At 32.5% G+C, this 23,580-nt stretch overlaps 1 protein-coding gene and 1 non-coding gene across 2 annotated transcripts; both read left to right on the top strand.

Annotated features, from left to right (window-relative positions):
- On the top strand, positions 1 to 106 carry LOC129310193 (U6 spliceosomal RNA). Its single transcript, XR_008593033.1, has one exon. It is a non-coding gene; the product is annotated as a U6 spliceosomal RNA (small nuclear RNA).
- An 11,777-nt stretch (positions 107 to 11,883) lies between these two features.
- Positions 11,884 to 23,560, top strand: LOC129309096 (FKBP12-interacting protein of 37 kDa-like). The gene is made up of 14 exons (XM_054950472.1): positions 11,884 to 12,062; positions 12,159 to 12,195; positions 12,270 to 12,337; positions 12,600 to 12,667; positions 12,766 to 12,802; positions 13,136 to 13,223; positions 13,343 to 13,407; positions 13,500 to 13,577; positions 14,527 to 14,574; positions 15,162 to 15,215; positions 15,955 to 16,116; positions 22,109 to 22,178; positions 22,702 to 22,757; positions 23,125 to 23,560. Exons 1-14 carry the CDS (start codon positions 12,036 to 12,038, stop codon positions 23,281 to 23,283), a joined length of 1,017 nt encoding a protein of 338 aa, XP_054806447.1. The 5' UTR covers positions 11,884 to 12,035; the 3' UTR covers positions 23,284 to 23,560.
- Positions 23,561 to 23,580: the final 20 nt, after the last annotated feature.

The following is a 23,580-nucleotide window of genomic DNA, read 5'->3' as shown; positions in this document are numbered from 1 at the left end:
ATTTCTTCGGGGACATCTGATCAAACTGGAACGATATAGAGAAAATAAATTAGCATGATCTTGTGGAAGGATGACATGTACAAATAGAAAAAAAAATACTACTTTAAATAAATTTTCTATTGTTTCAAATTTTATTGTTATCCTCTAATTTTATATAATGCCAATATATTATAATTTAACTAATAGTTAACAGAAAATCAAATGAAATTAATGGACCAAATTAAAGTAAAACCAGGCGATGTTAAATTTTACCAAGTCAAATAAGAAATTAAATTAGAATTAAATGGTGATAAGAGATAAACTTAACCTACGTAACCTAAGGCAACCAAAGAAGATCATGGTAATTTTCTTTAAGTAATCATGTTTTTTAAAAAATTGATTAAGATTAATATATAGAGTAATTACTGAAGGCTGAGAGACAAATCAAAATACAAGTCATGATGAGGAGGGGCAATTTTAGCTACGAGGAGCAGAACAATGAAATAACCCTAAACGACCTTAGGGCCCTCTTGTGTCCACCTTGTCCCCTCCATTGCACATAATTTCAACCTGAATCGATGCCTTCCATACACTTGTCATTAATTTCACACTGCCGACAAGCCCCACTTAAATTTCCATCCACTTATTCCTTTTAACCACATTTACATTTATTTAAATTTAAATGTGATGAATGGAGTGGCGGAGAGAACAAATGTGTAATAAGATGTGAAGATGTTACATATTAATTTAAAATTTTAAAATTTAAATTTATAAGTTCTTTCATATTATTATATATTTAAGCTTTATTCAATTCAATATAAGGTTTTTTACATTAATCCAAATCTATTGACACTTGAACATCCTAACATAACATTCCTCAAACCAAGCATGTATTACCTCATAGTTAGATGCATTTTTGCTCGTCTTTTATATACATAATAATCTAATTGTTGAATTAAATTTTAGCATCATTAACTTTTGAATAGTGGTAATTCTCAAGTCATGAATTTTCCGTGACTAGGTTTCACACTTCCACTCACTTCTTATATAACAAAAATCATGTTTAAACATTTTTATTCTTGATAAAAATAAAAAATTACTTTCCTTTTTTATACAGCAATTATTTTTTTTTAAAAAATTCTTCTGAGCTTGTAAATTGAAGCATGTAATTAAATATAATCAACAAGAATAAATTACTGAAACCATCAAGACATTATTGATCTACATGTAAAAGATCACTTTTTATTTAGTGCATATCTACAGCGTCAATCGACCAAGTGTGATCCCATATCCATGACATTTTTCATAGAAATTAGTGCAAGCTAGGGTGATACCTCTTAGGATGTCAAAAGAGGCCAATATAATCCTAAAAGTTAAACTTCAAGTAATTATTTTTAAACCAAAAAAAAAAAGGTTTACCATTAATTCAAACTCTTGAAAGAGACTTAAACCCATGCATGCTAAGAGTCATTATTATGGTAGTCTTGTCGAATTAGTTCGATTATGTGAGCCAACTCATGTCAACTATGAATGGGATAACTTAAACTAAATTGAGCCCTTCCCATAATTCACATTAAAAAAAAAAACCTTTCTGAGAAAAAAAAAGTAGAAAAAATACGATTAATAATTATGCATGAGGTATGATTTTGACTAGATGTAGCCCCACGTGTCAAAGGCCAATAACATGTCGACATATGGCCCTAAACATTCCGCACGAGCCAATCACGGAAGAAGTGGCGTGGGGCCCAGCCTAGACTAATTTTTCTGCTTTTAATTATACCTCCTCGATGGCATATGTACTTATCATTAACCACAAGACATAATTAACAAGATAATCTAAATTAAGTAATGACACGAATTCTAAACTCTTTGTTATAATTTTTTTTTTTGGCTTTAATAAGACTTGAAGAAAAAGTTGTCTGTCTTTATCATCTTCATGCAGCTACCAAGTATTACCAAAAAGAATATATACATAATCCAACAGCAAGAGTTCAATTGTTTTCAATTCATTCAGTGGCAGCACTTTAATGCCTTGATTGAGAATGATGGCCATACCCCCTTCATGCCAACACGACAATAAAAAATAATGTAATAATTAATTAATAGCATTTAATTGTTTAAACCTCGTGATTATTTCACTTGTTTGAATTTTTTAATTTAAAAAATTAGTGGTGGACAAACGATGCTTGTGAAACGAGGACAAACTTATTCGAAGACAATATTATATTTATGTTTGCCATTGTTGGGGAGTGGGTTTTCCTGTGGAGGTTGTATGAACAAATCATGCAAGATTGGGCTTTACTATTTTTTTATTAACTGTTAATTAGTATTAATATTTATTACTTTTTCACGTCTTTCTTGATCCTTTCTAATAAATTCAACTTTGTGAGATAGATATTTTATTTGAAGTTTGTCAGTGTATCAATTTATTCAATGATAAATCCAAGGATTCACACGTATCATCTTCAGGTAATTGTTTTTGTCTTTACCATTCCCCCAACTAAAACTTGAAATTAATATTTTTTTAGTAATGCATGCTATAAGAATTATGAACTATGCATTTGTTTCTATAAATTAAATATATATTTAAAAAGATTTCATTTTGATATGTTCTCTTATTTTAATCCCTTTTAATTTGTATTTCATTCACAAACCCTCTCCCCACTAATTGTGTCTCCCAAAGGATGCCTACACCAAATCCAAAAAATAAAGTCAAAATTGGTGGTAATGCTTTTTTATTATTATGCCTTTTAAAATGCCCAAAATAATGACAATTAGCTTTATCACCAATTGATTTGACTACATTCCTTTATTAACCTATATGCTATTTGCCAAAAACATGATTGAATCCTGGCTTGATGTTTTCCCCCTTCGAATGGTTTATTTCATATTCTAATATTCTTTTATACAAATATTTGGTAACAATGTAACTTTGTTAAATTTAAGCATTGTCATTTTTTTTTAGAAGCATTGTCATATTTAATTAGCGTCAACTCTTATGACATGATTTTTTTATTCATGAAATTTAAACTCCCAATCTTATTTAAATAATAGTATAGACTTTTTTATCTCGATTTGATGCATTCAGGTAGAAGAATGGAAAAATTATACGCGTTGAAGCCAAATTTTTTTTTTTTAATCTTTTTTTGGGTTTTTTACAAGTATCATTGTATTAGAGATATTGCCGGGTACTAAATTAGGCATTTCTTCTAAAAAAACTTTAAACTTTAATTCATTACATTATAAGGAACTAATCTCTTTTACTAAATTTAATAATTGTTAAAACCAAAATTGATGAGGCCTTAATCCTAACATTAGGCTATAAAATGTCCTTCTTCGAAGACTCCCATAACCTTAGGCCTAGGCATGTAATAACTAGCTAGTCATCAATAAACTTAATAGATAAAGCTCATTGTCAGAATCCTTTGAAAAAACTTGGTGAGATGGATAGGGAGTAGATTGGGAGTAGAATCAGGTGGCAAATAAGCTTGCTAAGGAAGGGCTATCTTATTCTTCTTTATTCAATATTGCTCCCATGTAATGTCTCCTTATTACCTTTGTAATTAGTCAAAATGCAAAGTCTCTCTTACTAATCACCAATTAACTCCAATTTTATGGTAATCAAGGGATTATTCCACAAATATTACTAAGTGTGTAAGTTCTATAAAACACGGATCCCAAGTTTTTTAAAATTAAAACGTTACAATAAACTTTTGTAATTCAAAATCAAAGTAATTTAATATATGCATAAGTGTAAGACCTCTCACAAGTTAAAGCACTTACATAAAATATGAAAACAATAAAAGTTGTGCAGAAAAGTAGACGTGCACCGTGGCTTATCATACACACAATGAGGTTTGTATGCCTCTATACCATGCGCCGTAGCTCAAGTGCCATACACCACGATGTATTGCACATATTTGACAGCATTGCTGATTGTCATTTGACAACAATAGGGGCAAACTTCCAACACATCTTATTTCTCATTTGATATCCTATTAAAGTGATCTAGGTGTCTAAAGAGAACTTTCTCCTAACTCTAACTAATGACACTGATTTCACAATCATAACACTTCTCAATCAAAATTTGGACACCCATTTTAAAAACCTACTCCTTTTCAATCTTACTGCACAACTTAAGTGTCTAATTTACATTTCAAGTGCCAGAAGCCAAAAACACACCTTAGATCTTACTTAAAAGACCAAAATGAATTTGTGCACTATATCGTGTCTCACAAATAATAATTTCAACATATTTTTAATGCTCAACCCCTTAATTTCACAAACAGAAGAAGGAGCCACAATCTCATAAATCATTGTACCATGTCAAAATAAATTGCATGTTTGATCATTTTTCACTTGTACTAGTATTTTAACCCTTTTATAAAACTCACAATGAATACATATATATCCTAGGGCTCAAAATACACAATATAATACCATAATCTCATAGTGCAAGTAAACCAAAAATATAAATTTTCCCTAGTTGGCAATATCACACAAAATTGTACACATTAATAGTAAAAAAAAAAGAGGCCTATGGATATATAGGATCGTAATCCTATGCCTCAAATTGTTTCCTTATGTCTTGTCTTGTTGAGTTAGCTCTTATAATAGTGAAGATAATGGGGTGAGTGTAACCACTCAATAACTAAAATTCCTTTAACTTATACTAATGCATGTCAATTAATTTAAATGTAAGTAGTAAAGATATCATTCTTAAATCATTTAGCATGTTTAAGAACACCATTTATATTTCTCATTTATAGTAGCATATAATCATGAGATAATAACTTAATGACACAATTTCATATAGACCTAGGACTAATCATATGGTTTTCATCTCTAGGATCATAATACAAACAATCATGTGTCCTTTTATCACTATATATATGATCATACCTCCCTTATATCCTCCTTATGCGTCTAACACAAAATCATGGGCTATAAGTGTCTATGAACTGAGACTATCCTAGCCATTCAAACATGAGAGGCTACTCGATTAAGGTTGTCAATCTCACTTGTGGTTCATAATTTCTCCCATGTCTCACATTATGGGGTGTCATTTTCCCTAGACTAACTTCATCATTGAACAAGTGAAAAACTGGTTAAGTTTGAATTCCTCATAGAATAAGTAGGACAATCTCTCATCGAACAAGTAGGATAATAAATATAATAAATTTAGGCAAACCATCGAGCTCTGATAGTAGTCTTACTACTTAGATTTTAACTCACTACTCCTCTTTCTAGGCAAACTCTCGCCTCTCATGATCATGCGATATATAATAATGCAACGTTTCATGGCATGCGATTACTTAAAGTACAGGCATGCAAAATATCATAATTGTACTCAATTTATAAATGAAGATCACAAAAACATGCATAACTAAGTCATTGAACTCCACTTTACTTCATATCATTGAACTCCTTACTATACACATTTGTTGAACTCCATAAATAACACATCATAGAACTCCATAAAATACTATTTCATTAAACCTTTCACATGTCAAGATATTAAACTCCATGTGACATGTAATCATTGAACTATATTAACAAACCACATCATTGAACTCTTAATAAACTATGTCATAGAACTTCACTAACACTTTTTCATAGAGTTTTGTATGTACCACGTCATTTAACTTTACAAATTTATAATAATTGTTTTTCAAGTAATTTATGCCACACTTACACTTATAACAATTTCACACACTTCAATTATAAGGTATAAATCAATAAATCAATTAACAAATAAGAGCAAAAGAAAGATTCCCTTAATTACCTCAAATCTTTAACAAATTAAAGGTTTACCCATCAAATTTATACTTTCAAAACTTGAATGGTGCCAACAGGTAATGGGTCTATAATGCATCATGATGTAATAGTCAATATCCTCTTTGAGGATAATTTCTAACACCTAGTTCAACACTTTAACACTCTTAAAACTTAATCTCCTTAATTACAAAGATACTCATAAGGTTTATGAGCTTTCTTTAACTTCTATTAACTTCATTGAACCCCTAAATTATCATTAATGGAGCCATATTGCTCTAACTACCTCATCTATGGTGGATTCTTGGGTATTTATTACCCTACACCCACCAAAACTCATAACACCATAAAATGCTAGGTTTAAATAATTTAAACAACTCCCATTAGCTTTATTTAAGTCAATGAATTCGGACTCATAGGTCCTATAGACTGAAAATTATCATATTCAACCAAACCCTAACTCCCAACGTCAAGAAAGATAGAAGAGAAAGAGAGATTCAAGCTTATAGAACTTATCCTTAGTATTTAGAAGCTTCAAAATATTAATAATACTTTCAAACCCCAAGCCGTAGCAGAGTTCCTTACATTCCTTTCATTCACTCTTTTATTTCTCTTCTCTTTTGCATCAGCTTCGTGTTCTTATTTTTGTAAATTTTGTACCATGTGCCGCGGCGCTTGTCTCCATGCGCCATGGCATGTGGCACATACTCTTTATTTTTCTTACTTTTTCATGCCTAAATGACTCGACCTTACTTTAGACTCAATTCTAGATCTGAAACCACAACCCAAAACACCTTTTACTCTATATAACCACACACCACATTAATTTACATAACTAATCTCATTTATCTAGCTAATTAGTAGTTAGATTTTCCTCTATATTACATAAAACTTTTATAGGAAGTATGGATTAAACATATGATTGCCAAACGATGATTATAGACTTTAATCAATTATCAAAAGACTAATTAACTTTAGTAGGAAGGGAAAAAAAATCAAAGGTCTACTATAATTTAAAAGGTTTCAAAACAAGTACTAAAATATTCACTTCACATTTCAACAACTTTATTTGAAAATATAAAGCTTTCAAAATTGGAATCCCAAGTTTAATAACTTAAACTTTGAAACCATATATAAACTAATTTAAAATAGATTATAAACATATACGAAAGAGTGAAAATCATACCACATAAGGTAACAAATCAAGTTAAAGTCAAAAGAGTCAAAATTGACATAATTTGCCGTAACATAACATTTTATGCTGCAATATAAAATGTAAAACCCATGACATGCTGTCATGGTAAACTTTCTAACCAAACTTTTGATGTACCTCAAATCTTCATTTGATTTCTAATTTAGGTGATCTAGGTGTTCATAAAAAGTTCTTTCAAAATTCTAACTAATGGCAGTGATTTCATTTCCAAACTCTAATTCAATCACAAATTAGAGTCCCAAATGCAAACTAACATATTTTCACTCTTAAACTACAAGCCATGTGTCCAAATTTCACACAAGTGACAAAAGCACAACCCAACACCTAGACTATACTCTATAGACTTGAGACAATCTATATAGCACACCACAATAACTAGATATCACATATTTCACAAATTTAACCCTTAACCTCGAACTCATCAAAAGTAAAGAGGGAAGCATTTTAACATCAAATCTTGCAATCTTCAATTGTAATCATCTTAAACTCAAAGGCCATACTTGCACCAATATTTTGAGCCTTGTTTAAAAGTAAACATAAACAATGAAATGGTGCAAGAAATATCAAAATATGTATTTTTCTAGTTAGCATTATTAAATTAGTTATGCACACACATAGAGATAAAGAGGCCTACATTTCTACCAAAAAAATAAATAAAGAGGCATGCATTAAAAAACAAGATTCTTAAGCCTTTAGTGCTTTCCTTTTGTTTTGACCGAAGCTAATGCTTGTAAAATGTTAAACGAAGGGTAAGTATAATCACTTAATAACCAAAGTATATCAAACCTATACTAATGCATTTTAATTAATCATAATGATATAAATGATATATTCAAATGAAACATATTCATATATTAAACCACCCAATTCATATTATTAAAAAATTAACAATTATATAATATTAGATTATTTAGCATGGAAGGGTCATAACACTAACAATCATGTTCTCTTTATAAAACGTGTAAGATCACAAAAGTAACAACCATGTACCATATAATGATATGCATGATTAATGACAACCTTACACCCTCTGAATACCTCCAACATGAAATTGGTGGCTATTTAGTAGGCTACATTCATGAATTTGAACTATCTAAGCCTTCCACTGGTGAGGAGCTTCTTATCCAAGGCTATTATTCTCACTTGTAAATCATTATTTTCCCCAATACTAATAATTGTAATGTGTCGTAACCCTAAGCTAGTCTCATCATAAACTAGTGAAAACTAGTTAGGTTTAAGTCTCTCGAAAAATAAGTGGGACAGTCCTTATACAATAATGTGATAAAGACTACCTCTTGATTCTAATGATTGACAGTCTAGCTAGCTTTTGATTCCAACGATAAGCCACCAACACCATATGGATTTATCACTATTTCTCTCCCTAGGCAAACTCCCACAATAAATTATAATTTCATGCATAAAATCATCATAATTAGTATGCAATTTATCATCATCATTTTCATCATAATAACACAATCATCATATGTTTCTCGCATCACAAATTAGCACATAATTTCACACTTACTTATAATTTTCTTTACATAACTTCACATAACTCATCAATTTACCATCATCTTGTATGACTCATTTGAGACATGAAACAACTATAAGTTTTGCTTTAATTTGTCTATATCACAACAACTATTCCATTTGCAAGTTCATACACATTTATTTTTAATATCTCATAAATTATAATATATGATTTTTAGATATTTCATGCCACACTTGCATGAAAATACATTCACATATCTTGACAATAGTTTATAAAAACTAAGTAACTAATTAACACGTAAAAGTAAAAGTAAAATTTCCTCCTGCTACTTCAAACTTTTGAAAGGTCAAAAGTTATCCCTTAATCACAACTTGTTTTTTAAGCTAAATTCAAGCTCACCAGTACTTTATGAGATTAGTCTATAGTTAGCATTAATATCCATCACTAATAATTATTAAAATAATCATACCTCCAACATCTGATGAGTTCATTAGCTCTTATTAATTTTATTTAGCTCTCAACAACATAAATAATTGTCAATATATCATCTAACAATCCAAAATTATCATCAATGTCACAAATTACTCATTTTAAACTCTTAAATTTAAACACTTTAATCACCTAAAGCTTTCAACTCCTGAGTTTAATCATCACATTAGATTTATTAATTTCTATTAACTTTAACTAATTTCATTAAACCCATCTACCACTATTAGTGGCTTCAAACAACCTAAACTTTCATAACTAATAGCATTTTAATGCACAAATTCATCCATAATTGAAAGCCCATTCTTATAGGCATATAAAACCACTATTTATAAGCATAGATACTTCTAACATCTCCCATTAACTTCATTTAAGTCAATGGACTTGGACCCAAAGTTCTCGAGGTCTAAAAATATCCTCTAACTACAAATTGTAACTTAAAAATGGTGTTGAGAGGAAGAGGAATGGTAAGAAAGGCTTACCTTAGTGATTAGAATATTTAAATCTCCCCAAAACACTAGCAAAATCATGAGCCCTTCATTCTCACCTTTTTCTTTTTGTTTTCTCAAATGTACATGCTTTATTGAGTATGATTTTCAATATATGCACAATAAGTTAAATTTTGATTCTCCCTTCAATTTAAGCTCGAATGGTCCAATTCATTTTTAAACTCAATCTAATAGTAAAAGTTAAATCCAATAAGCTTACTAACCGTCTCTAACCATCTTCAAACTTAATTATATTTAAATTTAAATAATTATCCTTCATTAGCTTAATTAATTAATGAAATAATTTTTAAAGTGTTACATCCTATATTTGTACGAGCCTAGTGTCTTTTTATAGTTTGAGACCTCAATCCCCTTTTTTGTAATTCTTACTTAAACATTTGGGCCCTGCCCTCTCTTTTACCATTTTTTTTTAAACTTGTTGAGATGGAGAACTTGTTTTGAGTTTGTTTAAAAGTTTATTCAATGATAAATATAAGTATTTGTTATTGTTATTTTAATTTATATACAATGTGAGCTACGTGGGTTACGTGTCTTTTAAAATCTTCTTCTATTGTAAATGGCGTCCACGGCTATTATAGAACTTTAGTGATAAGAACTTGTTTGATTTTGTATTCATTTTTTATTTTTAAAAATATTTTCTAAGCTACTTTTTTAAAATTGTTTTTAAATCAAAACAAAACAAAAATCTGTTTGATCATGTTAATTTGAAGATAATTTTAGAGTAAAAAAAATTGGACAAATAGTGGTAGTAGTGACCAATGATTAATGATTATGGCTTATAATAATGATTGGCTTTGACAATAGCTTGTGTTAGTTATGATTTAAAAATTTAAAAAGGATCAATATTTTGATTGACTTTTTATAAATATGTTTATATAACTTGTACTAAAATATGCTAGAATACTAAAACATAATATATTTTACCTCTATCTTAAAATAAACTATAAAAAAATTTGTATTCCACAAACCATGCTGTATTGCAATTTGTATGTGATAACTATATATTGGTGGTGCTTTTTGGAATTCATATACTTGTATGTAAAGGCTCCAAGAATGATTTACTCCAATTTTATGAAATTCGTTCAATTTTTCCACATTTTACGGTAATCTTTTTAAAAATAAGATCAATATAGTAATCTATGTTACGTTATATATATATATATATATATATATATGTTGTTGTTGTTGTTGTTCCATAGGTGTCCTGAGTAGTCGGGCAATAATGCTATTTCATTTGAGACAAATTTGCCTGTCCTGGTCCTAATTAACATGACGACCCTCCACAATAATTAGTTAATGTACATTTTTTTGGGCAAAAAAGAATTCATTTACTCATTAACCTAGGTGCTGCTTTGCAAAGCAAAACTCATGATTCAAATCAGTTGATCGCGTGATGCTTGCGGCGCAAAGGAATCGCAATATTCAGTTTGTTTGAGCCTGAATGCATATGGGGTATGGGCTGTACTTTAGGCCCAAAGCATTAGGCCCATTTTCAGAGAAGCATGGAATTGGATGGACATTTCCGATCCCTCTCCAAACTACACTCCCTTTACATTGTGAATTGTCGCGGGAAAGATGTGTCATTATAATGCTTGCATTTAAGGTAATTATTTTTTAATAAATATATTGAATTTAATGTTAATATATTGTGAATATATCTTTCAAAAAAAATAGTAATTAAGAACCTTATAAAATTATTAATTATAGTTAAAGACTTTAAATTATTAAAATCTCAGTAATGAATTATAATCTTAATTTAAAATAAAAAATATATATGAGTTTAACTCATAAAAAACACATACCAGTTTACAAATTTACCATCACTTGAAAAATAAAAAAAATACTATTAAAATTATTATGATAAATTATAATTATTGTTAATATTAATTTTAATTGAGAAAATCATGATTTACACTAAAAAATGAGTTATTTTTTAATATAAAACTAAAATTTATTTATAAAACTTTTAAAAGACACTTATAAATATAGGGTAGTAATTAAAAAATTTACTAAAATTAATTTTAAATATAAAATTAATTATTTGTGAATTTTTTTACTTGTCAATGTTAATATATAGATAATTACTTAAAAAATTTAAAAAAAACTATTAAAATTATTATTATGAATTAAAATTTTTGTTCATTCTATTTTTAAATATGAATTTTAATTTTTTTAATTGAAATTAATAATAGTTTCAAATCTCGACACATGATAATAATAATTTTTGCATTAGAAAACAATTTTATAAACTCATATGTATTTTTTAATTTTAAATAATGACTATAATTTATTATTAAAATTTTAATAATTTAGAATTTTTAATTATAATGAATGGTGTTATAAGATTTTTAATTGTCATTTTCCCTGTCTTTTATTCCAAATGATAATTAACGTTCAAATTTTCTCACCTAACGTAAAAATGTTGTATCTCATTCAACTTCAATGTTGAAAGGAGCTGAATGCTAACGACCGCGGGTGATTATCAGTCCTTTTCCCTCCCAGAACAACGCATTTCCAGCTTCTTCAATTCGCTTGCATCACTGCTCTCTCAGTGTCTCTGGGATTTCTAGGGTTGCAGTTCATGGCTTCTTCTGCTCATTTCGACGATGTAAGTCTAAGAATTCGCCATTGCTCTTACTGAATCTCTCGTATGGTTTGTTCATCCATGTTCTTCCAACTTAATGTTTGCTTTTCTCAAGCGTAGGAGTTTGATTTTGAAGGCGGATTTGGAAGGCACTCAGGTTTTTCGTCTTTGTCAGACACTTTTTGAAAATTTAATTGTATTTTCCTATCGTATCGTTCTATGGAAGTGTAGGTGATAAGAGGTCATCTCCGGACTACGACCATGAAGATTATGACGGTGATCCTTTTGCTCCTAAGAAGGTTATCGTCACTACTACTGTTTATATATGCAGCGGACATTTATCTTGATCGGTTTTTTTCGGTGCAAGACATTTATCTTATTTTTCACTAAATAATATGGATATAAGCAAATTTGAGGCGAAAATAGAACAATAAGAACATGTATGGTTTCCATGGAAGGTGGAAAGGATGATGCGCGCTGTTCTTCCCTGATATGAGTACTTGCTAATGAGAGGTGTATAAATTGTATTTGAAACACAGAATTTGTTTTCCTTCAATGCAGGCCAAATCAAAAGCTGAAGAAGCTGCTCCGGGTGTCACTACAGGAATGATTTTGTCTCTTCGTGAGAGGTATGTTATAGCATTGTTGATGTGGAACATATTGCTGTGCTAAGGTTGTAGTAAATTATTTTAGTCTAAAGTTTATTTTGCCACTGTTTTTTTGGCAGTCTTCAGAGTTGTAAGGACACGCTTGCAAAATGCCAAGTAAGGTTTCCTTCTAACAAGTCCATGACATTATTTTCTTGTGTTTGTTGTATTTTTTTAAGAAAGATTCTCACTTTTGATCTTTGAGATAAGTGGATTACTGTCTTATTTCATTGATCGGATGCTGATCGGTGCCCTTTATAAAAGCTTCATTGTAATTTTTTGACGTCAACAGTACAAATTATTTTGGAATATGTTCAAGTTTGTGCAGGATTGAGAGTTGTCTATGTGTAATGGCTTAAAGTTCATATGATAGTCATATTTGATGCTAAAATATACCTTTTTGGCCTTTTCATTTCTTCAAAATGTTTACCTGGTCATTTCATTTTCCAGAATGAATATGAGACAGCAAAATCTGAGATTCAGAATTGGCATTCTTCATTGCAAAATGAACCTTTCTTACCCACTGGGACCACTCCAGGTCAGTTTGTACCTGTTTTGTTTTAACTATGTGACATGTATTTATTGTTCAAACAGAAGCTCTTTTGTTCTCTATTTTAATATGTAGCTGAACTATTATTTTGTCTTTCTTCTCTCTAGAACCCAAGATGGTGATTAATTATCTTCAGGCCCTGAAATCATCTGAAGAGTCTCTGAGAGAGCAGGTTTAGATTCTAGTACTTGTGGTGCTTTAATATAAATAAACATCTATTTCCAAGGTTCCATTGACCCCATTTATTTTGTTGTTGGTTATCAGCTTGAAAAGGCAAAGAAAAAGGAAGCTGCTTTCATTGTAACATTTGCAAAACGTGAACAAGAGATAGCAGAGTTGAAGGTAATGTTTTTGAGATATTGCTTTTGTTCTTGGTAGCGTGAGCACTCATATTATCTTTTGGATCAATCTCAAATGCTGATGGAATCGTCTGCCCTCTTCCACTAAATCAAGATAAATTATGAAGTGAATAAGACGAAAGGGAGACTGGGATCATGCCTCCTCTCTTATTGTCCTTTACATGCATCTAAAGTAATAAAAAAAAAAAAAACATTGAGTCACCGTCTGCATGAGCTTCATTTTATTATTGGAATCATCAATGCTTTCCTTAAATGGAATTCTCATAAAATTTCATTATCATAAATCAAGAGTTCCTTTTCAGTTGTTATATCTCTTTTGCTGGCTAGTAGTTAAAAAGTGTTTGCATTGCTGACAAGTGGCTTGCCTGCAGAAAAGTTGAGCCTGGGTTTATTCTGTTTAGTAGTTAAAAAAGAAAGAAAGAAAGAACAGTCATGGTTAACGAGGCCTGAAATGACTCCTTAATTGTTCATAAGAGTCAATTCAGTTAGTGAATAGTGTAACAATATGAACTTATGATATATATATATATATATATCTTATATATCTTTAACTCCTTGTAATCTTGAGTTTCTCCTTCTGTTAAACTAGATATGCCCCTTCAACTTCTGCTGGGGTGCTAGCTATTAAAAAGTAACGGCAAAAGGTTAGAGGTGAGGGTTTTGAAAATAATTAGCTAGATAGAGCCCTGAATAGCTTTCTGAGTTGCAAATATATGGCGTGATTTAACAAAAGTTGTGTGAAATTCAGAAAACTTTCTGTTACTTGGTTTTTGCCATTTTAACCTTGCCCATATCAGTGTCACAAGCCTTATCTGGACCTGAAAGCTCAAGACAGCTAGCACTTTAATGAAATCAATCACTGATTTTCATGTTTTTTTCATTTTGGTGGTTGTAATGATAATGAGTGTCTTAAGATTTCAATATTTTTTCAGTCTACTGTACGGGATTTGAAAGCACAACTAAAGCCGCCATCACTGCAGGTATACTGTGTGTTTTCTAGTAATATATTTTTTAGCCTTGTAGAGATTTAATGTTCTTACTTGCATATATTTCACTGTTTCCATTCATTGTATATCACTGCATCGTTACTTTTGAAGAACTTGTGTGCTATGCTATGTGATTCAGTAACAAATCAAATTCTCAGCATGGATGTAAGCTGCATCATTTACCAGTCCTCAATCAGCTTGAGTTCTGCTTATTATCATCTTTGGTAAACAAATGTTGAAGGTTTTTCATTGGAAAGAGTGGGATTATTTTTTGGAGTGGAGGGTAGGGACGCTAGCTCCCATTTGTGTGGCATCTGATGAATTGAAACAGAAGAGTGCAAAATCTTTTTTCTGTATTTACCTCTTTATCTTATCTTATTTCTTTGTGATTTAAACCAATTGCTTCTTGTTTATCACTCTGGTTTCTTACAGTCAGTTTTATAATGATAAAAATGCTAACTTATATGTATCAGTCTTCTTGCATGGTATCTTTTACTCTATCTCTTTCTTTTACTTATCCTAGCTCCCTAGACTTCAATGCTTTGGTTGTGGGTTTAATTTCCTTGATATTTGTTTTGCAGGGAAGGAAGTTGTTACTAGATCCAGCTGTACATGAAGAGTTCACTCGATTAAAGGTTTGTTATTAAAGTTGATAATGACTTATGCTTAATCAACTCTACTCTCTCTCACTAAGACATGCTTGCATTGGGATGTGGAGTTTATTAACTGTATTAATTTTGGCCCTAATAGAAAACGGTTAGTCTAAGCTATTTCTTTGGTTTCTTTTGTCCTAGTGATGCCTAAGAGTAATAGATTGTTACTTGATGAAGAATACTCCATTTACTGCAAAGCTCTAGTTTTATTCCTTTGTTAAGTATTGTTAGTTGTTACAAGAACCTGCTATTTTGGAGGTTAGAATATCAAGTGGAACCTCATTTAGACATAATGAAAAAAAGTGGCCAAGCTTCTTAGTGGGGAATTGTGATACAATGTTGGGGACAAAGGATGTTTGGTTAATTGTCTGCTACTAAGAACCGGAGCCAGAAAGGATGACTAACGGTGGCGCAGAGGGTGCTCAGATACATAAATGAGAATTTTAAAATAACATTTATGAGAATTGATTTGTGCCTTCAAATTCCAGAGACATATCCGTGTGCTTCGATATTCATGCTGTGTCCAAGATGTGCTTGTCATTTTACATGCATCACCATCTGATTGCGATGTCTTAGAGCCCATGTTTAACATTATCTTGATTTATTTTTCATGTTGGTTGAGGCAGGTTATCCATTGGTTTTAGTTTGGTTTTAACTTTATGTATGCATTGTTGATTACTTTTGAAAGGAAGTTCTTTCAAGAATTCTAATTTGATGGCAGAATTTAGTTGAGGAAAAGGACAAAAGGGTAAAGGAGTTGCAAGATAACATTGCTGCTGTAAACTTCACTCCTCAGAGTAAGATGGGGAAGATGCTGATGGCTAAATGTAGAACACTACAGGAGGAAAATGAGGAGATTGGGAATCAAGCTTCTGAGGGAAAGGTGCTGCTATATGATTTGCTTTTTGTTTCTGTTGTTTTATTTATTTTTTGGGAGTTTAATTTCTTTTTATTGAGCTGTTGGACATGAAAGGGACTAAATGGTCATCACAAGTATTTTGACCTGAATGTTTATGCATTATGGACATATATTAATGAATGCCCTTGATAGCATTATATGAAAATGCGTGTTCTGCCAATGAAAAAGTTGGGTGCGTAAGGGAAGAGTGTGATAGGAAAATAAGAAAAGTCATGTATTATTTAGGTAGTTGGTGGTTATTAAGGGTAGTTAAGTCATTTGTTATTTTTGTTTGACTGCTCTACTTAAAGCCTATAAATACTAGGTTCCTCTTAATTATAATTAGGCTGATAATCATAATGAAAGTGCATTATTTGGAAAACCCCCTAATTCTCTCTCAATTCCTCTCTGTTTCTCCCTTCTTCCTGAATTCTCCTTCTTCTCTCTTCAAATTCTATCTTACTCCCTCCGTTTCTATATATAAGGGAAAAAAAAACTATATTACACAGTTTAAGAAAATTGGTTAACCATAATGATCATGTTTGAAAATAAAAGAATTAGACTAAAATGTTCTATATTAATCAACGTAAGCATGTGTTAATTATTTCTCATTAATGTAAATTATGAGAAGTGATTTAGGAGATGTGTAATAAATACTTATTGAAATAGGTGATTTTGCTTATATAAAAAAAGTAAGTAAAAAGTGATAGTTTCTTCTATAAATAAAAACGGAGGGAGTATCTCTCTTCTATTCTACTTCTACCTTTTTCATATTAGTGGTACTAGAGCCTTTGTTCCTTGGCCACCCTCTTTTCTTCTTTTTATCATCTTGATGGTACATGGTGAAGACCCATAATCAAACCCAACAAGAGATGGAAGAAAGACTATATGAGATGGAAAGAAGACTTATGAAACTTGATTTAGTGGATACACTTGGCGAACAAGTTACGGGTTTGTCACAATAGATGGAAGCGATGATGCAAGACAGAGAAGAGTTGACCAATCACGGTTGATGCATTAGAGATGGCAGAAATGGGCATCATCGTTTCCATGAAGAGGATGTGAGACATAGAGAAGAGTATCGACGGCCCACCCAATCGACAAAAATGGAATTTCCCAAGTTCTCTCAGTCCGATGTGTTGGGATGGATCATGCGATGTGAGAGATACTTTGAACTTGATAACGCGCTTGAAGAAGAAACAGTGAAGATGGCATCAATCTGTCTGGATGAAGAAGCATGGTCTTGGCATACGGCGATGGAAAAGATCTACTTCGGCGTTACCCCACCTTGGGAGGTGTACGTCATCCTTTTTAAAGAAAGGTTTAGACCCACACACGAGATGCCAATGGGTGATCTGATGCAGCTGAGATAAAAGGGTTCTTTGGCCTAGTTTAATGATACTTTCGACTTCATCCCTTGTAAGCTGGATCTTTCACAAGAATATTTAGTCAAAGTTTTTATGGAGGGACTAATGGAAGAACTTACGGGTGCTGTAAGACTTTTCAAACCAAGGACTCTTCAAGAGGAATGTCTTTAGCTCGTATGTAAGAAATAACAATACAACATTTGGTAGAAAAGAAAACTAGTGGGAAGAATAGTGCACAAGTGTCTACATCTTCCAACACCCCCTTGTAGGTTCTATAGAACACTTGGGCACCTTACAAAAATGCCCTCCTAAATGGTGGGACCTAATAGAAAGGGAAGTTGACACTTGTAACCTAAAATAATCTTAATAATGTTGCTAAAAACAGCTCTAACTCTTCTAAAATCTTATCTGCAAAAGAGGAAGCAGAACACAGAAGCAAAAACTTGTGTTTTTATTGTCATGAAAGGTTCTCGCATAATCACAAGTGCCTGCAAAGGCAAAAGATGCAGCTTCACTTCATTAAATTGCTAGAAAGCCAAGAAGACCCACCGGTTACAAAATCTGAAAGTGATGAAGTTCTAGGGGAAGAAACACCCCTAATTTCACTTTATGCCATTGAAAGAATTGAAGGGGCTTCATCAACGAGGGTTGTAGGGCACTGTGGTGAGAGGCAGATTCAGATTTTGATAGATAATGGTAGTACACATGATTTCTTGGATCTGGAATTGGCTAAGATGCTTGGTTGGAAGTTTGATTGTTTAGTGTTATCTTGGGTAGAAGTGGTTGGATGAAAAAAATTACAAATCCATGGCATATAGAAAAATTTTAAGTGGAGAATGCAAGGGTTGGTGTTTGTTTTTTATTTCAGAATACTTGATTTGAAAACTTATGACATGGTTTTGGGTCTCAACTGGTTAAAAAGCATCAAAAATGCCTTTTGGAATTATAAGACCCTCACAATGTATTTTGGGCAAGGAGACCAACTATGCAAGTTACAAGCCACACCACCTAATTTGTGGATGGTGGTGCAGCCTAAGAGAATTGAAATAAAAGGGGAGAGAGATGAGCAAAGGTTTCTATTGCAATTGTTGAAATCCACAAAAGAGGAGGCCAATTGTTTCGCTGTTTTAGAGGCATTAGAAGGGGCACACAAAGGAATTCAACAAGTTCTAAAGGCTTTTCCTAATGTTTTTGAAGAGCCAAAAGGGGTGCCACCCATGTGAGAAAGTCATAACCATGCCATAGTCCTTCAAAAGAGGACTGACCCTATTAGTTTAAAAGCCCTATTCCTATCCTTCAACTCAAAAGGATTTGATTGAGAAGCTAGTGGGAGAACATCTACAATCTGGAATTATTCAAGAAAGTTCTTCTTTTTAAGCTCCAATAGTGTTAATAAAGAAGGATGGTTCGTGGCAGGTGTATTGATTACAGAGAGCTAAACAAAAGGAATATTAAAAATCAGTACTATATCCCTCTTTTGGAGGATACATTTGATGAACTAAGTGCTGCAAAGTGGTTTACTAAGTTGGATTTAAGAGCTGGATATCATCAACTTTGCATGGTACTTGGAGATGCTTACAAAATAGCATTTAAAACACATTTTGGGCACTATGAGTGGCTAGTTATGCCTTTTAGCTTGACCAATGTTCCTACCACGTTTCAGGGAGCAATTAATTCTATCTTTAGACCCTTTTTAAGGAAGTTTATTCTTGTTTTCTTTGATGATATCCTAATATACTTTTCTTCTCTTACAGATCATGTGGAGCATTTAACAAAGGTGTTGGAAATCCTAAGAAAAAATCAATATTTTGTCCAAAGGGGGAAGTGTACTTTTGCAGCAACCATCGTTGAGTATTTGGGTCATATCTTGGGAAATGGGACCATTTCTACAGACCCTAAAAAAGTGGCAGCAGTCCTTGAATGGTCAGAACCAGCCAACATCAAGCAATTAAGAGCTTTACTTGGCTTGGCAGGATATTATAGGAGCTTTATCTAGCATTATGGAGAGATTATAAGGCCTCTCACTGATTTGTTAAAAAAAAAAAAAACAGGGAATTCCTTGGTCTGATATAGTGACAAAAGCTTTTACAAAATTGAAGGAAGTATTGGTTTCAACTCCCGTGCTTGCTTTACCCAACTTTAATAAAGTTTTTGTTGTTGAAACAGATGCATGTGGTTTTGAGATTGGTACTGTATTGATACAAGAAAGTAGACCTGTTACTTTCTTCAGCAAGGCTTTGGCTCGTCGACACTTGAAATTATCTGTCTGCGAAAGAGTTGATGGCAGTGGTTTAGGCAGTTGAATATTGGCATCAGTATTTGGAGAGGAAGAAGTTTATTATCAAAATTGATCAACAAAGCTTGAAGTACTTATTGGGGCAGAAATTAAAAAGTCCTTTTCAAATGTATTGGATAGCTCATTTGATGGGCTATGAGTATGAGATTTGCTACAAAAAAGGAAAGGAAAATGCTGTTGTGAATGCTTTATCACAATTGCATGGACTTCAATTGTTGCAAATGGCACTTGACGCCACTTCTCCTGAGTTACTTCAGCAAATTAGGGAGAGTTGGGATGCAGATGTAGATTTGAAGGCCATAATTTCTGAATTGCAGAAAAAAGGAGGTGATATTGGCAAGTATGTTTGGGATGGACAATTGTCAAAATGGAAAGGGAAGCTAGTGGTTGGTTATGTTGCAGCTGTTAGGCAACAAATCCTTGAATGGTTACATGCTAGTCCACAAGGAGGCCACATCGGGGTGCATGCTATCAAAGGGTTAGAGGGTTGTTTTGGTGGAAGGGGATGCATAAGGATATGCAAGACTTTGTAAGAGAATGTGATACTTGTGCTCGTTGCAAGCATGAGACAACAACTATCCCTGGTTTATTGCAACCATTGCCTATTCCTAATAGAGTATGGGAGAGCATAGCAATGGATTTTATAGAAGGGCTGCCCAAATCTGGGGGTAAAGAAGTAATATGGGTTATTGTAGATAGAACGGGCAAATATGCTCACTTTTTGGCTCTTTCCCATCCCTTCTAAGCAGTTACCTTGAGTCAACATTTTGTGGATCATATTTACAAGTTATATAAGGCTCCTAATGAGATTATTAGTGATCAGGATCCAATTTTTATCAGTAATTTATGGAGGGAATTTTTGAAGGTGATCAAGGTTGAGAAGCTTACTTCTTCTTACCATCCTCGAAGTGATGGGCAATCTTAGGTGTTGAATCTTTGCTTGGAAACATATGTTAGCTGTATGTGTTGGGAAACTCCTAAGGAATGGAGCAAATGGTTACCCTTGGTGGAATGGTGGTACAATACAATTTTCCACACTTCAACCAAGACAGCACCCTATGAAATACTTTATGGACAAAAACCACCAATATATGCTCCCTATATACCTAAAGAAGCTGTGGTTGAAGCTTTAGATAGGAGTTTTGCAGCAAGAGAGCATATGATAAATGTTTTAAAGCATCATCTCAATAGGGCAGCCAACCGTGTGAAGCAAAAAGCTGATTTAAGAAGGTCTGATCATGAATTTGAGGTTGGTCAATGGGTTTATCTAAAGCTGTGACCTTATAGACAGATTTCAGCAGCATCTATAAGTTCTCAAAAGTTGGCATCAAGGTATTTTGGACCTATAGGGTGTGGAAAGGATAGGGAAGGTTGCATACAAGTTAGAACTTCCCTCTGCATCTAGAATTCATTCAACTTTCCATTTTTTTTGGTTAAAATTATGTCCAGATCTCTTGGTTAAGCAAAGGCATCCTCCTCAAAATTGGCCAGAAGTTCCAGCTACCCTTGTTCCAGGGGTGATCTTGAATAAGAGAGTAGGGAGACATAGGGGAAGGGTTATTCCTGAAGCTTTAGTACAATGGAAGGGCAAACCTAATGAGGAAGCAAGCTGGATGTCTTTGTTTAACTTCCAGGAACAATTTCCAGATTTTTAAGTTCCAAACCCTTGAGGACAAGGGCTGTTAAGGGGGGTTATTGATATGAAAATAATAAAAGTCATGTGTTATTTAGGTAGTTGGTAGTTATTAAGGGTAATTAAGTCATTTGCTATTTTTGTTGACTACTCTGCCTAAAGCCTGTAAATACTAGGATCCTGTAATTGTAATTAGGCTAATAATCATAGTGAAAGTGCATTATTCAGAAAACCACCTGATTCTCTCTCTCGAATCCTCTCTGTTTTTCTGTGCTTCCTGAATTCTCCTCCTTCTCTCTTCAAATTCTATCTTATCTCTCTTCTATTCTACTTCTTTTGCCTTTTTCATATCATAATGATCTTTCTGTTTTTCATTGCAGGAGAAAGATATATGATATTTATTACACCTCTATAATTATTATTCAAGGGCAACTGTATTTTTTGTTATTTTTATTTGGGAGCACAGAGATTTTCAAACTACAAAATCACTTTTCTCTTTCTATTTCCTTTTAAATCATATTTTATTTTGCATAACAGCATTATATGGTATTCACGTATTTGAAAGTGATGTCGAGGTAGAAACACATTAGCACAACTTTAATTTTTAATCTTCCTCATGGTTACTGCTTAAGTGTTGTTTGAAAGTTTTTGTTCTCTTTTCCTCCCCCTTTGGTTACACAGATGCATGAACTAGCAATGAAACTTGCACTGCAGAAATCCCAGAATGCTGAACTCAGAAGTCAATTTGAAGGTAAGTTTGTTGGGTGAATCTTGTACAATTAAACCATACCAATGTTTTGGCTGCAGTGTGTGGCTAGTTTGCTGTGTGACCTTTCTAAGATTCATTAAGCAAGTTATTCACAAATCTGATAATCCTTTGAAAATAGATGTGCATAATCAATTTTATTATTTTTACACCATCTAATCATTTGAAGCAGTGTTTGTCAATAACAGCTGCAATGGCTGTCCCAGTTATCATCCGTGGTGATTTTTGGCATTGCTGCCACAAATCATTGACAACTGTGATTTTTTTTTTTTGGACTGACATTGACAACTGTGATTTGATGTATGCAATTTTTTAATGAATATTGTCGTGCACGAAGTGTTGATCTTGGGACATTTTTAAGGAGTACAAAATTACCAAGGGAGGAATTTTAGACTGTAGGATGGAATGAACACTTGGAGATTTATATTATGTTCATCCATAATCTGTTATTAATGTTTTTCATTATGTTTGCAATGTATGTAATATTAATCTTAAACATTGGTTACAGGATTGAGGAAATTTATGGAGGGGCTGACAAATGATGTGGAAAGATCCAATGAAATGGTTTCACTTCTTCCTACTGTCATATTTTGATTTTAATCAAGGATTGCTACTCATAATTTCAGTTATGCGTTAGGCAGCCATTATTTGGCACTGAAAAATGTTTTCTGAAGGAAATTTTATCTGAAAAAAAATATTTTACTTTGAAGCAGGAAAAGAAGTGTTTTTCTCTTACGCATTATGCTTTATCGATTAGTATATCTGCCAACACAAGTAGCAGCAGGATCTTTCTGTTAGGTTTTATGAAGTATATGATTAGGTTGTTAGATTAACCGGTGGTAGAGCCATAAATGCTTTTGATGAAGTCTCTTATTTTTCTCAATATTGTTTTACTTCGTCAGGACACAAGCTGAATGGATTTTTCCTGCAGGTTGTTATGATGCAAGAAAAATTAGAAGAGAAGGATAAGGAGATCCAAAGACTGAAACGCGAACTGCAACAAAAGAGCTCAATAGAGGATGAGAAAACAGACGCGGCATCTGAGAAGAAAGACAGTTGCGAGAAGATATCTGACGAAATTATCAACTAATTCAAGCTTTAGATTTAAAACGGTTTTGGAGGAAACGATCGTTTTTCTTCGCTGTCAACGCTAATCGTATATTTTGTATGTTCAATTTTTTTTTTTTGGCAGGCAGCAAGGCCCAAGGTCCTATTTTGGTGAAACTCTAGGGAGTGATGCCCTTGGGCCTTGGGGTACTGGAGATAAAACATAAATTTTTCCTTAGTTTGCTCCACATAAAGGTTTTGAATTGAATTTGGCTCCCGACCATTTGCTTGGGAATGAGAACTTTTCCTATTTACGCTAATTTGAGTTTTTCTTTTTTTG

The sequence above is a fragment of the Prosopis cineraria genome, unplaced genomic scaffold (genome assembly GCF_029017545.1).
Source record: "Prosopis cineraria cultivar Desert tree isolate PC_DT_omini unplaced genomic scaffold, ASM2901754v1 PC4, whole genome shotgun sequence".
Lineage (NCBI taxonomy): Eukaryota > Viridiplantae > Streptophyta > Magnoliopsida > Fabales > Fabaceae > Prosopis > Prosopis cineraria.
This window is presented reverse-complemented; position numbering and strand designations above follow the sequence as displayed.